This window comes from Apiospora kogelbergensis (genome assembly GCF_038363985.1).
Source record: "Apiospora kogelbergensis strain CBS 113332 chromosome Unknown utg000003l_segment0_segment0, whole genome shotgun sequence".
Lineage (NCBI taxonomy): Eukaryota > Fungi > Ascomycota > Sordariomycetes > Amphisphaeriales > Apiosporaceae > Apiospora > Apiospora kogelbergensis.
In genome coordinates, this window is record NW_027117420.1 from 2,770,645 (window position 1) to 2,791,410 (window position 20,766).

Consider the following 20,766-nt stretch of genomic DNA (forward strand, 5'->3'; position numbering starts at 1 on the left):
GTTTTGAGACAGACCCTCGGCAACGGATGGGTAGATGAAGACATCTGTAATCCATGATCCTCCTAAGCGTAGGTAGCCTTGCTAGCCTTCTTCGTTTGGCGTGACGACCTGGACAACAGTAGCGTCAATAACAGGACACATGTATCTATGGAAGTGCCGCCCTACGCATGTGCCGCCGCACTACGGCGTGCTGTTTCCCGTGGTGATGGTTGCCAAGCTTGCTTGATTTCGACGACTGAGATTCTCCTTTCTTATCTCTTTCTCAACCGGTCGTTTCTTGCTGCTGTTTATCCAGCTCCTTTTGCTTCCACCGGTACTCTCTCTCGATCCCCGCCCGTCGCTGTGCCGTGTCGCACTGCCGCGCGTTGCCGCACTCGCACTCGGCCGGTTCTCCCGCGCGGGCGGGCTCGCGCAGCCAGCGGTAGGTGATGCTCCAGCGGTCCTGCCGAGCTCGCACCGTGCCGTCGGGCAGCGTGTCCGTCTTGCGCTTCTTGATGCCGTGGGTCCAGTGCAGTCGGGCGTCGCCGCGGAGCTCGAGGAGGCTGCGGGGCAGCAGGTCCAGTTCGGCGCGTTTATCCTCCGCGTCCTCCTCTTCCTCTCCTCCCCTCTTTCCGTCGCTCTCTGCAGTAGCACCAGCAGTAGCAGTGGCGGTCGAGGGAGGGCGACGGAACTGCATCATCACGGCGCTGCCCAGCGACAGCGAGTACAGCTCGTCGTAGGCCGAGTGAGTGTCGACATGGGGTGGAATGCCTGCCCCAGGCGGGTAGTACTGCAGGCAGACCTGGTCGGGCGTCTTGGGGACGCCGCTGCGAGGGTCTACCACCGTCTTGGGGATCAGGGGCCGCAGCCAGCCCGGGAAGTCCCGGAAGGGGATGTTTGGGTCCACGCCAAACGTCTTGTAATCGAAAGTGTAGCCATAGTGCAGGCTGAGGCGGGTTCCCGGGGGCCGGACGGGCCACTCCAACTCCTCGCGGAAGACACGCACCAGCTCGGCCTCGTGCGCGGGCGTGACGAAGTCTTGCTGAAAAAAGAGGCCGCGGGGCTCGATGGCCAGCTCCTCCATCGTATCACGGATACCGGATTTCCCTTCCTTTTCCTTGCTCGCCCAGGGTTTTGGTGGGTGTTTGCAAAATGAGTCGCCAGATGCATCTTGCATTTGCGCCAACGGAAAAATCGGCGTGGGGGATTTTGGGTTTTATGGGGCTCGAGTGCACCACCAGGACGCCTAAGCAGAAGCAGACCCCGAGGCCTTTGGACAAGAATCTGGGTAGTTGGCGATGTATGATATGTTGTAGGGACACCGTGCTGAGAGGTGCGATACGTGGGAGCGGATGTGACATTGGCTCGGTTAAATCAGCCGGATAGAACGAGCTGCATAATCAATATTGTGACGCCGGAGTGCTCAGCCCCCAGCGGGGGTGTGACCAAGTTGGGCTGAGTGAGATCTGGACAGCCTTGCACGCCTTTCGTCTTCTCTTTTCCTCTTCTCTTTTGTCCCGATCTTATCATCCTCGCAATTAGTTCATTGCAAGAAATAGAAGAAAGCCAATAATACCCTTTGCTGCCATTGTCGACATGCGGTTCATCGCGGTCTTTCTATCAGTTGCGCTATGCGTGGTGGCGGCGTACGCCGGCGAGTGCAACAGCGACAAGCATCAAGACGGCGACGTGTTCTGCGGGTCAGTCAATCCCCTACGCTATTCCAGCTCCTAGGCCCCTTTCCGAATCCCAACTTCCTGTTGTACTTCTGGATGCCAGCGGTTCACCCAGTCCACTGACTCACCCTCTTCGTATAGGAACAAGATGCTATCTTTCCAATGCAGCGCCGGGGTGCTTTCGGTAAAGGATCGTTGCGCCGACAAGAAGGTGTGCTCGGATAAGGGGCGAGATGATGGGAGTCGTTACGGAGCCACCTGTGGCTGAGGAAGTCATTCGCGATAAACGACGATGGAGAAACTTGATGAGGACAACGTTGAATTTCAATCCGGAAGGGCGGGATAGCCAGTCAGTAAAAAGAGGCAAGACATCGCATTGGGACAATTGTAATCTCATGGAGGCCCCGGGCTGGAGTAAGATAGAACGCTCGTTTCGCACGGCATTTGGAGTTTCCGGATCTGACAAGTACGACGGCAATATAAAGCAGTTGCAAGCCTTTTGAGATCGTCGCATCATCCGCAGTGGCTACATCTGAACGAACCCCTGATCCAAGACCGGTTGGTACCCGTTCGTAAATGGGCGTTTTTGAACTCATAATCGACCTTGAAATGGAAAAGTTATTAATGACTGGCCGCATCTATCCCTTGGAGCTTCTTCAACATGCATCTCAGGCCTGTCGGTCACACTGAGCGGGGAAAATACGGCACCCAGCACTTCGCTTCCATGGGCTCCCATGGTAATGTCGTCAGAGGGCGTCCAAGGCTACCTAATCGTTGCAGTTGTCGTCCTTTTAAAGTTGCTTCGCTTTGGTCCTAAATTGGGCTTGGCAATCAATGGGCAGGTCGGGACGAGGGTCCGGGGTCGGGAGGATGTTGGGATGATAGCAGATTGGTGTGATTGATCGGCCGTTTTGGTAGACAATCTTCTGTTTTCTCTTCCCTTTCTCTCGTCTTCCTATCAATCACTGGGCACTCTAGAAATAACTCGGAACGAAACAATGAAACTGGCCGACAAAGGCAATACCAGGTGATTTGGGGTTGCCCCTGAGCGTGGGCTTTTTGGACAAAGAGACCGTCAGGGGCTATCCCTTCACCCACCAAACGTGAATGGGATAAAGCGAGAAAGCCAATTGCAAGTGATATGAGAGCAGGTTCCTCCCCTATCCGCAGACTCGGCCTGGTATTCACACTCACTCTGTTACTGAACAACTCATTTTCTTTTTCCTTTTCTTTTCCATTTTTAACTTATACTGTTATCCAACCACTAATTATTCGAGATCATGGCCAACTGGATTATCCATAATAGCGCAACAAAATGGGTTAGGAATCGTTTCCATTTCATCCTGAACAAGACCGCATTCATCCTTTTGGTGTTCACCCTGGCCGTTAGCTTAATGACGACGCTTGCGGTAGCCGTCGGACGGGGAGATGCGGAAGTAAAGAACACACTAGCTGTTTTTTCAGTAAGTCAAGGTCGCCCCTTGTATTGGCCACACAGCTGACATAGGCTACTCTACAGATTGATATGGGGGATTTCGCCGAATTCAACTGGACCAAGATTGCCTTTGCCGACAAGCCAGCGACTAGGCAGCTCGTGCGGAGGCTGGACCTCAGCTCGGTCACGGACAAGGGAAAGGAGCTTGGCCAACAAATCACCAAGGGCGCTGAGGGCGTCGTGGACGGAGCGCAGGACAAGGTTAAAAATGTCACCAACCAGATCTCGGACAAGGCCAAGGACCTTGTCAACGAAGTCGGCGACAACCTCGGCGACGTCAAGGATATAGTCGAGAAGCTCATCATGAAAGTGCTAGCCAAGATCGAGGACCAGTTGAACGAGTGGGGGCTGAAGGTCGTGCGCAAGCTGAACGAGCTGGGCGTCTCGCAGAGGTACTCGCTGCATGTCACCAAGTGGTGCAAGGTGCCGCGTACGGTGGACTATTCGACCAACACGACAGTGTTTGCGACCGGACCTCAAAACTGTACTTCTCTATTCATGGAAGGTAAGTTTGAAACTCCCTGCCCTCTATACCCTGCCCCTTTTACGCCATGTAGTGCATGCAAGTCACATGATAAAGATGGTTGACTGACACATTTTCAGGGGTTAATACAACCTTCGATCCCGTAGCAAACGGAGGCAAGATCTTCAGCTTCTCTCCTGGCGACCTCATCGCGAATGTCACGGGCATCTTTCTCGTCCCCAAAGACGTCCAACAGAAGATGCGAGAGCCGATAGACAAAGGCGCTAATGCCGTCCAGAAGGAGATCATCAACGCGACCAACTCGCTGAGGCGGGGAGTCATGTTGTTTACCTTTGGCCCTACCCTTATAGTCTACGCCGTTGCCTGCGGCTGTTCTTGGCTCCTTCTCCTCGGCTTGATCGGGGATATCGTCTACAGCTTCACTGTGGGCCGGAGGAACCCCCACAACAAGGTCACACTGGCCGAGAACGTCTTCGGATTCAAGCGCTTCTTCACCCTGACCCCTGCCATCGCCATGTACGCGCTCCTGATCGCGTCGCTTATCGTAACGACTGTGACGCTCATCACGCGGGTCGTCAATGTCATGACACAGGCGGTGCATATTCGTATCGCCGGGGGATCTGGCCTGGTTGGGATGTCCTGGGCATCGTTTTTCATTATCCTTTTCGTGCGCTTGGTACTCAGCGAGCAAGCAAAGGACATTGACGCATTTGATAGAACGGCTACGAAGACGAAGTACTCCAGGGAGCGCGAAGAGGCTATTGGAGAGAAGCCATACTAGCTGGAGGGCAGCTTGGTGCATTGGACGACTAACCCTTACAACACATTCGTGCAGATAGATTCAATGATTAATATTATACATACTACTCAGTGTTTTGCGTTACTGCTTCTACCGACGATAAAGAAGAAGTAATCACTGTTTAAGTGCCATTAAATCTCCGCCATGGAAAGTCGAGTAGACACGAGGGTTTTATCCATGCGATAACAGGAATCTTTGACTTTACAAACAAACAACTACTCGACCCAGATATAATGGTTCAAGTTGTGGGCAGATCTCCACGGTCTCACCAAATTGCAGCTGGGGCAAATCAGACTTGAGCACCCAGAAGTGAAGACGGAGTCTCCCCCAAGTGTCTATCAAGGCCTGTTCGTCTACGATAGACGCGTCTCTTGGATGAAACCAGCGAAGTACTTTGCATGTCCAAGGCACCACAAATGTCAGAGTCGAATCATAACCTTCGAGAGCATGACGGACATCGGCGGGTATACAGGTGAGCGTGCAAGGTAGCAGGACAATGGCAAGTTACGGTTGCTCACCTGGTCTAAGCTAGGTTGACGTACACAGAACTACCGAGAGTGGTCTCCAGTAAATGCATCCCGTCCACGATGCCGATCACCGCAATATGCCAAGAGTGGCTCCCGAGAGATGTGAGCTCTGCGTGCGTAGACACGTGTCACTGATGGAAAGATTAGTAGGAAGTTTGTTCTTGGTAAGGGACTGGGGAGTTTCAAGACGAGGAGAGACTAAGATTGCGGCCACCCTCTATAGGCCCTGGAATGGTTGCATGAACATTGCCCGAGAATACGCCTGCCACAATCTCTGTCTATTGGATATCTGCTGGAGGGATCTCCCCTGGCAAAGCCCAGGCCTGCTGGAAGTTCTGCACTGTTGATATCCACAACAACGCCAAGGAATGGGGAGTGGACACCCGCGGCGACCGGCAAGGGGACCGGAAATAGTAGGGGGATGGGGCAATCTAGGGAGGGGCCAGTTGCAGACCACAGACGCACCTTGAAGGGGCTACAGCACCCATGCCAGAACCATGCATCCTTGCAGCCATGTTCTATGCCTGCTCTTTGCTTACTCCCTGCTCACTCTGTGCATGTTTTACCTGAAGAGCATACACGTAGATAGAGAAAGGTTCGGGAAGGGTCACGAAATGCTGCCACGCAACGTCGCCAGCAGCAGAGACCCGGCCATCATCCAGAATGGCATGTGTGTGGGACTCGAGATGCGAGTAGTACATATGACCCCTCGCCTGCAGGTCTACATCTTCGTCATCAGTTGCACGAAACATACTTGCTCGCTATAATCCCATCTTCACTCACGCACACGCACACGTACACACACATACCCTCGCTCCTTCTTCCTTCGATCTCCCATTGCTTTTGCACACATCAGACCATGTCATCTCCCAAGATATTACTCACCGGTGCAACCGGCTATGTCGGCGGCACTGTACTTCACCGTCTCCTGAACAGCTCGGCACCCTCGCTACAGCACCTGAAGGTGTCTGTCCTGGTGCGCGGCGAAGACCGCGCCGACCAGCTCGTTCGGGCTTACGGGGCACACCGCGTCTCGCCCATCCTGTTCCGGGACTACGACGAGACGGAGCTGATCGAGAAGCTCGCCAGCCAGCATGACATCGTTATCAACGCCGGGTCCGGCTTCCACCCGGCCAGCGCCGAGGCCATGGTGCAAGGACTGAGCCAGCGGGCCACCGCAACCACAGACGCAAACACGAGGCCTTGGATGCTGCACACAAGCGGATGTTCCAACGTCTCAGACAGGCCCCTGACGGGCCAGGCGTTTCCGGACCGCGAGATGCACGACGCGGAAGGCACGACGGTCTACGACTTCGAAAAGTCCGAAAACGAGCGTGAGTGGTACCCGCAGCGCGCGGCCGAGCTCGCCGTCTTGGGCCACCCCGCCTCCCAGTCGTCGGAAGTCGGCGCCCTCAGCATCCAGGCCCCCTGCATCTTCGGCGAGGGCGAGGGCCTGTTCCAGCGCGCGGGGCTCATGGTGCCCATCATGATGCGGTACGTGGTGGAGAAGGGCTACGGCTTCCAGCTGGGCGACGGCACGGGGGTCATCGACTACGTGCACGTGGCGGACCTGGCGGACCTGTACGTGCTCTGCGTGCGGGACGTGGTCGAGCGGGCGGGAGCCAACCTGCCGCGCGGGGCGAGCGGCATCGTCTTCCCGACGTCGGGGCGCGTGTACATGAAGGACATCGCGCAGGGCTGCCTGGACGCGGCGTTTGCGGCGGGGGTGCTGCCGCGGCGCGGCGAGGCGGACGAGCTGACCATGGCGATGACGCCGGCGCGCAAGTTCATCCGCGAGGTGGACCTGCACGAGGCGGCGACGACGACGGCGGGCAACCTCGTCGTCGCCGAGGTGGGCTGGGCGGGCCACCGCGCGACGCGGGGCACGGTGGCGCGCGAGCGGCTGGGCTGGCAGCCGACGCGGTGCGCCGAGGCGTGGGCGCGCGACTTCGGCGACGAGCTGCGCCATGTCGTCGCGGGCAAGCGGGTGGTGACGATCGACAGCTGCATCGCCGAGAAGGAGGTGTTGCCTGTTCCAGACGGGGTGGTGGGGGCCGGCAGTGTGCGTGTGTAACTACATATACATACAAGTGCACATATGCAGGGGTGTTGGAAGGGAATGGAGTGCCGGCTCCAGTAGAACGTGGGAACCGGGTTTTCCGCCGGGCCACTCACGGGATGCGTAACCGGGATGTCATGCATAGATCGTGTGTGTGTGGGTGGGGAGACTGGGGAGCAGGACGACAGTCTGCATCTTAGAGACGTCCAGTTTAGTAATTAATTCCGTGCCATATCATGCGATTGACTGACTCCCATCATGTCTGGCCTAGTAAGTGGCGATCTCTTGACGGTTGGACAGGCTCGACAGGACAGCTACTGGACAGCCTCTCACTTCATGGCCTCGGCGCGTAGAATTTGCTGCCATAACCCACAAAACCAGTGGCCCTGCAGCATTGAAACGACCAAAAACCCACCAACATCGTCGTCGGCTCGGGCCACCGTCCGTCCCCGGGCCAGTCATGTCACAAAAGGAGGAGACAGTCCTAGGGACCCCCTGCTTTAGACTCGGGGCATTCTCAACGGCCAACGATGTATGCATACGTAACCTATTGTCATCCCATGTTGGCACATCTGGTGTGCTGCCCTTTCGGTGCGCTAGCTCGGTGAATTCTCTGGTTGGCCAGGACAGGCGTGGCCAGCTACTGACGACTATGTACACTATTCGCGTCTCTGGGTAGGCCAACGAGGCAACGGTCCGTCCGTCTCTGGGGGTGGGCTTCGTGCCTGTCCACTATCAGGGACCGGGCAGTCTCCGGGAGCACCCGCAGACCAATGCTGACGGTCTCAGTGGCGCTGATCCCCAGTTCCCTAAAACAGCCCGAATGAACTGGTGCATCCAATCGGAGTGTTTCTTCACGGCCATGGAAGGGAAACTGCATCATTCCTCGCATGACAGCGTTGCATCAGGTAATCTGAAAAACGACGAGTTAGCCGCGGAGCGAGGTGCTTGCCTTCCAGGTCTAGCCTCTGTTCGCCTCGTCCCTTGCAGTTTGCAAGAGGCAGTCATTTGTAAACTATGTCGATGAGCCCACCGGCAGTTCGTTTCGAACATCACTTCGCGCCGCCCCTCTCCGGTCTGTGGTAGCATCCCGAATGCCGTATCAAGACAAGATCCCTTGGCTGTTCTTCGCCGGCTGAGGGTGCTGCATACATATATGCCTGCCACACCTGACAGAAGGCACCCCCGTCATCTCAGCTTACGGCGAGCGAGACCCGAGCCGGATTACCACAACCACGACCAACAATCGCGAACGAGGGCGTCCCAACACGTTGTGACAATATACCCGAAACAAACATGGCGCCGCATCCTTACCAGCTACAAGCCCGAGGCGGCCTTCAAGAGGGATCGCGACAGGCCTCGGTGTTTGGTGTTGGAATCAGCTTCATCGTCATCATTGCGGTGTTGATATCGGTTCGGATGTACGTCCGGATGTTCATGATCAAGGCGGTCGGGGTGGACGATGGTACGTGACAGACAGACAACCCCCCATTCTGGAAACGGAGACGCCCGCTAACCATGCGACTATGCAGTCTTTATGTTGGTCGGCACTGTTCGTCATCCCGAAGCTCTGTGGCCTGTCCCTCCCACGTATTAACAGAAGCAATGCTAGGTCTTTACGTTTGGGCTATCCGTGGCGTCGATGATGGGTAAGAGAACTATTTTCGTCACAGATAGACAGGCATGACTGACATTTGGCTTCCAGCTGCGTACTACGGCGTCGGTAAACACAGTAAGTGCCGCCCCAGGAGCCGAGGTCGTGACTCGAACGGCGAATCCTTCCAACCACCGAAACCAAACTGACAAAACGCCGCGCGCGGAAAACAGTCGAGGACATCACACATGCCGACATGGCGCCCATGCTCCAGTCCATCTACTCGACGCGGCTCCTGTACGTCGTGGCTATGTTCTTCGTCAAGCAGAGCCTGCTCGTCTTCTACCTGCGCCTCGACCGCCGGCGGGTCATGCGCTGGACCGTCTACGGCCTCATGTTCGTCGTGGCCGCGCTCAACATCGGCAGCGGCGTTGTCCTCGCCATCTCGTGCTTCCCGCCCGCCCTCTTCTGGGACGTCGACGGCGTCGTCGACGGCGAGTGCATGGCGCCCGCTGCGCAGCAGGCCTTTTACGACGCCAACGGCTATTTGAAGTATGTTTCTCTGCTCCTCCCCCGTTAGAAGATCGCAACTTGCTAATGGCCATGACGCAGTATCATCACAGACATCGCCATATATGTTGCGCCGATGCCCATGTTATGGAACATCCAGATAGCCCTGCGCCAAAAGATTGCCTTGTTGGGTGTCTTTGGTCTTGGGTTCTTTTCTGTCGCTGGTAAGTCGGCGAATACCCCAGGATGACACGCACTCCTGCTAACCAAGACTGTTTGTACAGCTGGCTGTGTCAGATTTGGCTACGTCCGCATGCTCTCCGGCGAGAAGGACATGTACTTCTACCTGGCCGATTCCCTCAACTGGTGTGAGCTTGAGATCTACGTTGGTAAGCTTACACAACAGTCCTTTCCCGTTTAATCTTTCGTCACAGGAGTCGAAAGCTGACTCTCTCCATCAAACACAGCTATCTTTTGTGGTTCTGCGCCCGCTTTCAAGGTGCTGCTCAAGAGCTGGTTCCCGCGCCTGTTCGGCTCGTCACACCCGACTCCCAACTACCAAAACGGTGGCCACTCGAAAAACTCCAGGTACGCCCATATGGGCGGCTCGGGGAGCCGACCCTACACCGGGCCCAAGACGTTCAGGAGCACTGGAACCGGCGGTGGCGGCAGCAAAAGGTCAGGCGAGCTCCCAGAGAACGACAGCAAGGAGGCCATCATGATGCCGGGGAACCGGATTGTTCGGAAGACTGAGTTTACGATGGAGATCGAGGATTGAGAAACCGAGCGTTGTTTCTTGTTAGGCCGCCTGCTTGAGCAGTGTACATATGGATGTAGGCGCGCCATGTATGATAGGCAGATATATAACAAGTCGTCCCAATATGGACATATAACAAAATGCAGGAGCCTACATAGGAGCCGCCGCCATGGATGTACCTGTCATGTCAAATCTAGGGGGCGGGACCTGCCATTTATCTGGGAAGGATCTGAAGGAGCGGCAACGCAGTGACACTAGATTCGTTCCTTTTGCCGTGATAAGACATTTCTATACGGCTCGCGACCTTTGTGGCTGGCCTTAGCGTGGCTCAGGATTGCCTGCATCCTGTGGTCCGTCGGATGTCCGTCGTCATTCAAAGCCCGTGGCGTTCCAGTTTGGGATGCGAGCACCACACGTCGCCGACAGATTGCCTTATATCCCATCCCGCCCAATGCAAACAACCCTTGCCCTACCCCGTCTCAGCCGTTATACAAAGTCCACCGCAACACGCCTGCTTGTCTGTGATCGCGCGTGCACAATGTACCTCCTGAAGCGCATAGCCGTTGCGCTTTCTCTCGCCCCAATCAAACCCAGGGCGGCGAGCTTCGTACCCCTCAATGTCACGGCACTAGCATCGCGCAACAGCGTCTCAGTCCTGGAATGTTGGCAGCTCAACGCAACCGCCCCGACCCAGGCCATGTCGGCCTGGAACTACTTCATCGGCAACACCACGGGCACCACCTGGTCCATCATTGAGCCCAACACCACGCCCGGCGAAGCCTGGGCGCCAGCGGTACAGTATGTTGCTTCCTCCCGTGTCTTTGACCCAGTATGACGGATCGCTTACGATGCATCACATCGACAGGTTGACCATGGTTATGAACGGGCTCATTCGCATCACCGCGCCGGCCCCGTCCACCGACCCCAACTGCATCGACTTCCTTGGGAACCGGCTGCCCACCTGCCCCGAGGTGAACGTGGCCTACATGATGCCGGGCACGCTGGCATCGTCGGTCATCATCGCCGCGGACCTGCAGAACACGAGCACGGTGCGCGGGCACTTCACCGAGTTCCCCAGCAACGAGCAGACGGTGCTGGTGCAGGCCCGCTTTGCCGGTAATCTCATCCCCGAACACCTCGTGTTGCACGACGGGGCTTGCACAGAGAATCAGTAACTGGAAGAATAAAGGAACGGAATAAAGAATTGTAACTCTCTGAAACATTCTATTGACCACCTGATTGCGATAACCTCCGTTTGGGGACGTGTGAATGGAGAAGAGTTTCAACTCCAGACAGGACAAAGACGAGTGCTTCGTACAAAGCACACCTAGATAGTGGCCCCTTTTACGAACATGCCAGTAATAAAGCGGACCAGGAAGTATAAAGAGATGGCAAACAGCTCCCTAAACTCTGCTGCCTACCTCGATCAAGCCCATACTCGTTTGTGAATAGAGCATTGGAACTTGGCTGCATTTCCCAACCGGTTACAATGAAGCGAATCAAGGACAAGTTCGGCTCGATGAATTCCCAAAAGAATACTGGCAAGTCTAGCACAGGCAAATCGGGCAAGGGCGACGAAAGTCGCAAGCCATACTCGAAAAAGCAGAATCCCGATCTCGACCCATCGATGCAAGAGATAGACGACGATGAAGAGACTTACGATCTATCAATGTACCAGCCAGGCCATGTTGGCAAGTCAGAAGAGGAATTGTACGGGGAATATGAGTCCGAGGGTTCGGAGATCTTTTCCGATGAAGAATCAGAAGAAGACCTGGGGCCGCTTCACTTCGAGTCGGAGGCTGTATGGGCTGCGAAAAAAGGGACCGACCCTGAGGGCTGGGATGAGACGGTGAAAGCGCATTTCGCCTCTTTGCCGAACGCCGAGCTCACCTCGGCCATGAAAGAACTCAGAGGCGACTTTGCCAACACCACCCAACAGCTGAAGGACTTTGCCGACACTACCGAGAAGCTGAGCACCGAAATCAGCGAACTCAGCACCCTCGTGGCCAACCAAAGCCAGGATATCAGCGCCTTGATTGATAATACCACCGTCATTGACACCCCTAATGACAAGACTTGGACGACGGGGATACTGACCCCTCCTCCCGGGGCCGCCTCAACCCCTGCCGCCGGCTCCAGGGAAGCTAACCCTATTTCCATTGACTTCAAGAGAAAGAAAGAGAAGCCGCAGGCTTCTGGTTCTGTTATTGATCCCAGTCCACTCCGACAAGCCTTCACGCCCGGAAACTCGTCTAGTTCGAGTGAGGCCTCGGCATCGACGTCGCCTACAAAGCCTTCCAAAGGCAAGGGAACTCAGAAGGGCATTGAGACTACCGGCGCCACCGCCGGCAAGACGAAGACGGACGAGTCGTTTTCTATCCCCGCCGAGATCATGGCTCCGTTGAGTGAAAGACACCGCGCCCTAGCGGCCAAAATCCGCAAACATGCGGAGAGCGAACAGGCCAAGAACCCTCCTGCGGAAGCCCGCAATGGCCAGGCGCAGACAGGAACCGCAGCCGACCGCCAGGAACTGGGGGAGGTTCAGGCGAAGAAGCTCGGTGGGGACATCGCCAAACTCCAGGCCACCGTGGACGAGATTATGAAGTCGATGGCCCACGTCCTCGGCGGGAGGTCGACCTCGGAGTATTCCATATATGGGGTTCATCCTCTCGTTCTCGCTCCTGGGCTCACGATCTTGGTTGCGGCAGTCATTTTGTGCGTGATCATTATGGGGGCCTTTTCGGTTGTGGTGTGTAGCTGGGTTTTGTCGTGGAGAAAATGAGGACAATTTGCCGAGTCAGTCCGCGGCCTGCGCGCTGTTGTTGTTTGGCCTATATTTGGCCTTTGCTGGTTCTGGACATGCCCCCTGGGACATCGTTTTGCTTAATGTTACGTTGGCCACCGAGCTTTTGTTTATAAGAATTGTTTATATTTGTTTACAAGTCTAAATTCGAATAATGTTGCTGCAAAAATTCGGTCTTCCATACAAGTATTCTTGAACACATCCCATTCGTATGTCAGCTCTTGCGTATCCAGGTGGAGAAGCTATACGAGTACGAATCTTACTTAAAACGACGCTTGTGTTATGCTACTTTGCCGAGTGCTTCATCCCAATCGTGAGTCGCTACAATACACGGCAACGCAAGCCAACAACTTGGATCGTTGCTGCACCAATACTCGTCCCCCCGAGTCTATCCTAGTCTCGCATGATGTGATTGATGACATACTCAAGGATGAATGGCTTGTTGAACCTGGGGGTAGACTTGAACCATGGCCTGGTATAGCTCAGGGTGCTCGCGGTACAGGACTTCCGGCTGCCAAGCAGCTGCGACGAAGATAGTGTCGATTCCGCTGCTAATGGGGGTGGTGAAGATGTTGCAGATCTGCAGGCCAATCAGGAAAGCGATAGCCACGACCACGGGCGTGTAGGTGCCGTCGGCGTTGTACGCCGGGTGGGTGAAGACCATGTACAGGTAAGCCATCAGGGCACAGGCGTATGCGACAAACGTGGCGCCCATGCTGAGGACAGGGCCGATCAGGCACTCGTTGACGAGGGCATCAACTCCACGTTGCTTGATCATGCTGTTGGCATAGTGGTTAGCATGCTTCACTCGGACGGGACAGGACTAGGGTTCACTACGTACTTCCAAGTGTCTTTGGCAGCGGGAATATAGGCCTTCCCGTAGAGCGCAATGTAAGAGAAGGCATATCGGTTGAGGAACTGCACAGCCCACTACACGAGAACAGTCAGTAAAATGTGATTCACGAAATGTCTTGTAGGACGGCTTACGTCAAGAAGGCCAATGAAGCAACCCAGAACACAAAACATGATGGAGCCAAGGATGTTTCCGTCGGCAGCCTCTTGCCTCTGTGCCATGGAGCAGACCTGGCGAAGGAAGTTGATGATGGCGACGATCAAGCTGCCAAGGCTGATACTGCCAAAGCTGTATGTCAAGGATCGCTTCAGGGCCCCGCGTGTTGCCGATCTGGGCGGGGCGTGGGGGTGGAAGTACCACGAGCCGTAGACGCCCGAGATGGTGGTGTGAATTGTGTTCTTCAGCCACTCGGAGATCCAGTACATGGCGAAGGTGATGAAGACAATTAACCCCGTGACTTTGCCGGAGCTGCAGCCGCCGACGCCCTCACGACAGGCCGGGTTCTGACCAGGCTGGTACTTGGCGTAGACGGCGACGAAGGTGACGCTGTACCAGGCGGCCAAGGCGGTAGCCAGCAGACCGCCGAGGAAACTGACCAGGTAGACATGGCCGTAGCTCTTGGAGACGTCGACGGCCGTCTTGAGCATGAGGGCGCTGAAGGGGATGCGGGGGATCCACGTGATGAAGGCGAAGATGAGGAAGGCGACGAAGATCAGGAACACGATGCCGCCCGAGTAGTAGTGGCGCGACAGCATGTAGATGGCCGTCACGAGACCGAAGACGATGTTGAGGATGCCGGTGATCCAGATGAACTGCTTGGGGAACAGACGCGCCAGCCACATGTAGGCATAGCTGAAGACCAGGGCGACGCAGAGGACGAAGATGAACAGGACAATGGTGTTGGTGTTGAGGCCGACAGCCCGGGCGCCGTCGTAGATGCCGCCGCCATTGTAGCGCTTGGCGGCGCTGTAGCCCTGCAGCGAGAAGGCCGAGACGACGACGAAGCCGGCGCAGACAAGCAGGAACTATCCGACGGGGTTAGCAACCGGCTCAAGTGATGTAGATATTATTATATGTATATATATATCTAAACAAAAGGGCGGAAGAAAGGCATGCACGGACCAGGATGCCAGCCCAGAGGTCGTTGTACTTGGGCTTGTCGACCTTGAAGGTCTGGTCAAAGGACATCTTCTCATGGCCGTCAGTCGCGTAGGCCTGCTGCTGCTGTTGGGGCGGCGGCGGCGGCGGTTGGTTGTTGTATGGCTGTCCATATCCTTGCTGGGGTGGCGGCTGGCCGTAAGGTTGCTGGTAGTAGCCCTGCTGAGGCTGCTGGTTGTAATAACCATTGGCATCCCCCGACTGATTGTACGACATGCTGGGCACCACTCGGAAGCCAATTGCAGATTCGCGCGCGACAGGAGGACCGAGTTGATGGGTTGCTGTTGGATCAGACCAATCTAATCGATGATTCTGGGCTGTGCGATAGATGGAGAAGCGTGCGTGGTGGGAAGGAAGACGGCAAGTGGTGTGGTGTGGTTGACGAGAAATGACGATGAACACAAGCCTGCTGTGTGTGTGTGTGTCGTCGTCGTCATAGCAGCAAACAAGAGAGGCCTCTCCCTCCCCGAAATGCAGCAGCACACTATTGATTTTCTTGTTATGTTTTTTAAGGTCTGGCCAGGTGGGAATGCGGGAAGTTTGATTGCACTCTAGGCTCTAGCGGGCAGCCAGACCCCAGTTTCTGCCCAGTCACCAGTCACCAGTGCTACGCTACAGTGCATGCTGGTAGACTTCTTACTTGTAGACCGACCACCATGCAACACATGCTGCACCATCTATGCCGTCTCTGAGTCAAATCTGCGTGCGCCCGCTTGTCTCTTTTCTCCTCCTCCAATGGCGGCATTGCCCTGCAAGCAGGCTGATTGGATGCTGAGGCGTTTGTGGTCCCATTCCGTCGGCAATCGGCAGCTCTCGTCTCTCCCAAGTTGGATCCCTTCATTTCTTCCAAGGCGTCAAATATCTCTTTCCGGACAGACTAGGAGCCTTGGCAGGCCTACCGACGACGCGTCCATTCGAACTTCTTCCCCGGCCGCCTTTTTTCCATCAAGCGGAAATGCCGCTAGCCGTGCAGAGTGGGCCACTGTAACTATTTAGATATCTTAAGCCAAGAAGGTGGCCGAGTATACGTCGAGATCCTAATCGCAGGGACCTATATCCAACTTAACAGCCATGGCCCTCAAGAAGATCCAGCCTTGCGCATTTCCTTTCGGTACGTCCACTCGTAGTCCCAAACCTTCTCCCCGTCTACAATCAGATCAAAACGCACCATCCACTGTCCCGGATCTGTCGTGTCGAACGCGATAGAGGCGAACTTGGAATTGCCGCTGTAGTGGTTATAGACTGCTTCGTCGCCACCCTGGACCGGTACGTGGAACCTGTCGAACGGCTCGTGGAACTGGTTCAGGGCCGACGTGGAGAACTCGAGGAGCGTTTTCCCCTCGCCTGAGGGGGAGGGAAGAGCGTGGTCGTGTGCTCGTGGCGGTCCTGTTTGCTTGGTTAGCTTCACACTCATACCAAAGGAGATCCACAGCGGAAAAGCAGTAGACGTAAGGGGACCTACGCCGCTCAACAAAAGTACCCCTTCCGTGTTCCTCATCCACTCGAAGATCATCTCTCGCTCGTGCAGGTAACCGGCCCACCGATCGCTCTGGTCCGGACTGACCCATGTGCGGGTCCAGGGCACGCTGCTCACGACGACTTTCCATCTGGCCTCGTCGCGCAGCCACTGCCGGAGGTGTCCCAGCTGCGCCGGCCCGAGCATGGTCTTGTCCGGGCCGTCGGGCCGCTCCGAGGGCGAGCGGTAGCGGCGCGTATCGAGCACGAAGAAGGCGACGTCGCCACGCGCAAAGGTGTAGTACGACGCGCCGTCCCCGAAGCCGGCGGGGGCTGGCGGGTTGGCGTGGCCCTGGTAGTGCCAGTAGGGCGGCACCGCGGCCTGGTACAGCCCCGTCTCGTTCCCGGACCAGTCGTTGATGAACTCGTGGTCGTCGTAGACGTGCAGCCACGGCAGGCTCCGCAGCGCGGGCGTCCAGCTGGGCGAGGCGTACGTCTGCCGATACAGGTCGGCGTAGTGGCGCTGAGTCCAGCCGAGCGGGTAGGGCAGGTCGATGTAGATGAAGTCGCCGAGGAAGAGCATGAACTCGGCGGTGCGGTTGTGGAGATAGCGGCCAAGATGGTCCAACCCCTTTACGCTGAGGGCATGGTCCAGGGGGTTGTAGGGGTAGAAGGGCTTGACGCAGCTCGTCTGGATCATGTTCCACTTCTTCGGGTGCTCCGCCGCCGTCTTGAAAGTGCCGGCGTGACTGGCGTTGGTCACGTAGATATACACGGTGTCTGGAAATAGACCGTCCAGGGTGAATGTCCCGGCCCAGTCGACTTCTTCCGAAAGGTAATTGGCGGTGGCGGACATCCAGATGTCAGACGCACCGGTCTCTGGCCTCGCCTGCAATTCCACGACTGACGCTTGAGGGGCCCGGACCACGATGCGGGCTGATGTGGCATCGACATAACCCATGCGGGAGAAGGACAGCTCATGACTTGAGTGGAAATACTGCCCCCTGTATACGAAGTCAACTGCGGAGATGACGCAGAGCATGTTGACCAAGGCCGTCAAGGCAGATAGTATTGGCCGTGTCACATCAAGCCAGCCCAATAGGGTAATCAAGATGGGGTGGCAACGCCCCTTGCGTGCATGACGACGGGTCAGATGCACCTGCAGCAGGGCTGACAGGGCGTATGCGGCGAAGTTTGCATAAACCCGGGGTAGGTACCGCGCGATCGGGTACTGTGGGAGGTGAGTTGCTGGATTTGCTGCTCGGGGGAGAGGGAGAGGCACGTACAAATCGCACAAACAAGATGGACGAGTACCGCAATGTCAGAGTCGTCGCAGCGAGGATCGCATCAAGTATCGGAATGACGAGCATGATGATGATGGTGGCGGGCATACTCTAGCATGACACAGCTCAAGGGAGGTAGAAGTATTTGGGCTCTAGAGATGTGACATGCAGTGCCGAAACCCGTACGATGGCATGATTGACACGAATTGGGTTGGAAAAGGCTACACTGTCCTGAAAGCGCACGTGGGCTACGCGATGGCCGCGGTTGAAGTCGGAGAGAGCCCGACGCCTAGTTGGGAGACTAGCAGAATTGATTCAGGAAAGCCACCACGGCTGGCGGACAACTGCGCAACATGGGAAACAGAACTCAGGGGCCTTGCCCATCGGAAGGAAGAAAGAAGGAAGGAAATTCAAGGGAAGCCGCCCGAAATTCAGAGTGTCGAAGACCACGTGCATCGAATCACTGGCTTCCACGGCTTGGGCAACAGCAGCGCCCCCGCAGCGGTGGAGGTGCCGTATCCGTTTTCCGACGTCCCCTGCCAGGGTTCACTTCCCCGATACACCCTGATCCCGGCCCAGTCGCCGCATCATGGTCCATTTTGCATCTGTCAGCCTGACCAGCGGCGTGGTGGGAATCGGGTTTGCCAGTGGCATTTGTTCCATCACCTTGAAGCTAGTTCACAACTGCCCGTCTCTGAACCCCCGTCCTTTCCCTTGCACGTGCAAGCAGCGGCGAATTGCACCTCAGCTGTGCATGATATAAGACACGAACGTGTCCGCTTCCGAAGCAAAACAGAGAGGAACGCAGATCTCATTGGCGCAACATCCTTCTCCAGATTCGCCAACCCATCTCGGGCCGTCGAGATGAGCACTGCAGAGGAAACGCCCAAGACGGTGGCTGTTTTGAACAGCGCCGAGATCGCCAACTCGTCATCTTCAGAAGGTGATGTGACGCCGGCAGGTGTAGCGTCCGACATCGACGCGGGAGCTACAACTCCACGGCCAGCAGGCAAGATCGACGTCCTCATCCAGGGCGTTGCGCTCTTCTCGGATGGATACAACATCCAGATCATCGGCTACATGAACACCGTCTTAGCCAAGCTTTACCCGAAGCAGATGACGGCCGAAGTCAAGACGCGGCTGTCCAACTCCATCCTGATTGGCGATGTCTTCGGCATGTTATTTTTCGGCCTTTGCATTGATCGTTTTGGCCGCCGCGTTGGCATCATCCTAACGACCCTTTTCCTCGTTCTCGGCATCATCCTCGCCACCGCCTCGCATGGTACGACCGTCGAGGGCATGTTCTGGATGATGGTCATCGGCCGTGGTGTGGCCGGCGTGGGTGCGGGTAAGTCCCCCTTTTCTTGCTTGATGGACATATACTGTTCCGGTTTTGCATGCATAGCCTTTGGCTGTTTGGTATACTAATTGATTCATCCGACATCTAGGTGGAGAGTATACCGTCTGCACGAGCCAGGCGTTGGAGTGCGCCGACAGTACTCCTGAAATGCGCAAGCGACGCGGCATGCTCGTCGCCGTCTCTACAAACGCCGCCATCATCTCCGGGTTTGTGGCTTCCAGTATAGTGTCGCTCATCGTCATTGCAGCCTATGGCGGCCAGCCTAGCGACGGCATCTGGCGTATCTGCTTCGGCATCGGCATCGTTGTGAGTCATGCTTTCCATTGTCCCACAAGGGTTTCGTTGCTAACCACGTCACCAAGTTACCTCTGACCATCTTCCTTTTCCGCATGCGCTTGACAGACTCAGAGCAGTACCAGAAGCACGCCATTCAGCGCAAGGTGCCCTACTGGCTCGCCATCAAATTCTACTGGCGCGCCCTGTTGGGATGCTGCTCCGCCTGGTTCCTGTACGACTTCGTTGTCTACCCCTTCAACCTGCTGGCCCCGACCCTCGTGGCCGGCTTCTCCAAGAACCAATCCATGACCGAGAGTATCGGCTGGAGCGCCCTCATCAACTTCTTTGCCCTACCGGGTTCCTTCATCGGCGCCCTGCTCATGGACCGCATCGGCCGCCGCCAGACCTACGCCCTAGGCTGGTCCATCGTTTGCGTTTTCGGCTTCGTGATCGGCGGCTCCATGATCCCACTGCAGCACATCTTCCCGCTGTTCGTCGTCTTCTACGCCCTCTTCCAGACCTTCTTGTCCGTGGGACCCGGCGACTGCAACTTCTTGGTCTCGTCCGAGTCGTTCCCCACGCCTCTGCGCGGCCACTTCCTCGGCTTTGCGGCTGCGGTCGGCAAGGCCGGCGCCGCTATCGGCACCACGGCCCTGAGCGAGGTCTTGGCCTCCTACGAGGACAAGGTGAAGGGCCAGCAGGTAATATTCCTGATCGGCAGTGGTATCTCCGTTATTGGAACTCTTTGTGTATGGTTCCTCATCCCGGACGTAAGTTTTGATTTCCACCTAAACCTCGGGAATAGGATGCGCAGTTTTCATCCCTTTCTACTTCACACACTGGCTTACATGAACCTTCAGGCGCCTAAAAATCTCGAGGATGAGGACGTACGTTTCAGAAACTATCTCGAAGAGAACGGCTACGATACTAGTGACATGGGCTTACAAGTTCGTAAGGTAGAAAACTAAGAGTCGAATAAGCTCATCTACTTCACATATGTCAAACGCAACTATATTTTACTGCCTGGAGAATGTATGTAGCAAAGAGTATAAAGCAAATGAAGAGTTAATATTAAGGAAGTGGATGACGCCTCTTTACACGAGGCCCGAGGGGATTTGCCTGCTCAAGTCTACGGAAACTGGTATTCGTTCTAGATGGGGCAACACAAGTCACGTTGATCCGTTCATCAAGACCGGATACTACAAAATGGAGGAAATCAGTGAAGGAAGGAGGACTGGCCTGCTCATAAAAAAGAGGAAAAGGCTAAGATATCATGTTTGTTGAAAGCAGAGACTTATTGCCCCTGTCACCCTTCGCAAAAGGCTTTTAGTACGTCATCGCTAATAGCCCTAGATGCACCTGCCACTGATACCAAATTATTCCTTTATATGATCGTTGCGGCCGGTTCGTGCCCGTTGGAGACGACGGTCAGTGGGATAGGAAGATGTGGCGCTCTTGACACATTTCACGACAGGAAGCTGGCGACATGCAGCGAGCAGTACCGATGATAGCAATGTAAGGCCGTCGTGTTGCTTGCTTTCATGCTCTTCGCGGTAGCAATTGCGAGCGAAGTCTTTCCGACGCCCAGGATCGGAGCAGTGTAAGGGAAGCGATGACACTTGACAACCCTCTCGCTCGTGTCGTTCGTTGTATGTTGTTGACAGCAATTGAGACTCTTGAAGAAATGACCGACTCGGG

The 20,766-nt window shown here is 55.9% G+C and overlaps 10 protein-coding genes across 10 annotated transcripts; 7 read left to right on the forward strand and 3 right to left on the reverse strand.

The window, feature by feature from the left end:
• Positions 1-262: 262 nt before the first annotated feature.
• On the reverse strand, positions 263-1,156 carry PG998_005655 (uncharacterized protein; the record flags this gene model as incomplete). The annotated part of the gene is made up of 1 exon (XM_066872473.1): positions 263-1,156. The coding sequence occupies one exon, from the start codon at positions 1,154-1,156 to the stop codon at positions 263-265; it is 894 nt and encodes a 297-aa protein (XP_066732570.1).
• Positions 1,157-1,575: 419 nt separating this feature from the next.
• PG998_005656 (uncharacterized protein) lies at positions 1,576-1,923 on the forward strand (the record flags this gene model as incomplete). The annotated part of the gene is made up of 2 exons (XM_066872474.1): positions 1,576-1,679; positions 1,797-1,923. The coding sequence occupies 2 exons, from the start codon at positions 1,576-1,578 to the stop codon at positions 1,921-1,923; spliced, it is 231 nt and encodes a 76-aa protein (XP_066732571.1).
• Positions 1,924-3,180: 1,257 nt separating this feature from the next.
• Positions 3,181-4,415, forward strand: PG998_005657 (uncharacterized protein; the record flags this gene model as incomplete). Its single annotated transcript, XM_066872475.1, has 2 exons — positions 3,181-3,655; positions 3,754-4,415. 2 exons carry the CDS (start codon positions 3,181-3,183, stop codon positions 4,413-4,415), a joined length of 1,137 nt encoding a protein of 378 aa, XP_066732572.1.
• A 1,404-nt stretch (positions 4,416-5,819) lies between these two features.
• PG998_005658 (uncharacterized protein) lies at positions 5,820-7,034 on the forward strand (the record flags this gene model as incomplete). The annotated part of the gene is made up of 1 exon (XM_066872476.1): positions 5,820-7,034. One exon carries the CDS (start codon positions 5,820-5,822, stop codon positions 7,032-7,034), a length of 1,215 nt encoding a protein of 404 aa, XP_066732573.1.
• A 1,281-nt stretch (positions 7,035-8,315) lies between these two features.
• On the forward strand, positions 8,316-9,901 carry PG998_005659 (uncharacterized protein; the record flags this gene model as incomplete). Its single annotated transcript, XM_066872477.1, has 6 exons — positions 8,316-8,484; positions 8,725-8,751; positions 8,847-9,165; positions 9,226-9,347; positions 9,408-9,512; positions 9,591-9,901. 6 exons carry the CDS (start codon positions 8,316-8,318, stop codon positions 9,899-9,901), a joined length of 1,053 nt encoding a protein of 350 aa, XP_066732574.1.
• A 517-nt stretch (positions 9,902-10,418) lies between these two features.
• Positions 10,419-11,055, forward strand: PG998_005660 (uncharacterized protein; the record flags this gene model as incomplete). Its single annotated transcript, XM_066872478.1, has 2 exons — positions 10,419-10,678; positions 10,746-11,055. The coding sequence occupies 2 exons, from the start codon at positions 10,419-10,421 to the stop codon at positions 11,053-11,055; spliced, it is 570 nt and encodes a 189-aa protein (XP_066732575.1).
• Positions 11,056-11,369: 314 nt separating this feature from the next.
• On the forward strand, positions 11,370-12,662 carry PG998_005661 (uncharacterized protein; the record flags this gene model as incomplete). Its single annotated transcript, XM_066872479.1, has 1 exon — positions 11,370-12,662. One exon carries the CDS (start codon positions 11,370-11,372, stop codon positions 12,660-12,662), a length of 1,293 nt encoding a protein of 430 aa, XP_066732576.1.
• Positions 12,663-13,107: 445 nt separating this feature from the next.
• Positions 13,108-14,910, reverse strand: PG998_005662 (uncharacterized protein; the record flags this gene model as incomplete). The annotated part of the gene is made up of 4 exons (XM_066872480.1): positions 13,108-13,462; positions 13,525-13,613; positions 13,671-14,561; positions 14,659-14,910. The coding sequence occupies 4 exons, from the start codon at positions 14,908-14,910 to the stop codon at positions 13,108-13,110; spliced, it is 1,587 nt and encodes a 528-aa protein (XP_066732577.1).
• Positions 14,911-15,772: 862 nt separating this feature from the next.
• PG998_005663 (PhoD-like phosphatase) lies at positions 15,773-17,519 on the reverse strand (the record flags this gene model as incomplete). Its single annotated transcript, XM_066872481.1, has 2 exons — positions 15,773-17,380; positions 17,436-17,519. The coding sequence occupies 2 exons, from the start codon at positions 17,517-17,519 to the stop codon at positions 15,773-15,775; spliced, it is 1,692 nt and encodes a 563-aa protein (XP_066732578.1).
• Positions 17,520-18,296: 777 nt separating this feature from the next.
• PG998_005664 (glycerophosphoinositol permease 1) lies at positions 18,297-20,036 on the forward strand (the record flags this gene model as incomplete). Its single annotated transcript, XM_066872482.1, has 3 exons — positions 18,297-18,780; positions 18,881-19,098; positions 19,155-20,036. The coding sequence occupies 3 exons, from the start codon at positions 18,297-18,299 to the stop codon at positions 20,034-20,036; spliced, it is 1,584 nt and encodes a 527-aa protein (XP_066732579.1).
• Positions 20,037-20,766: the final 730 nt, after the last annotated feature.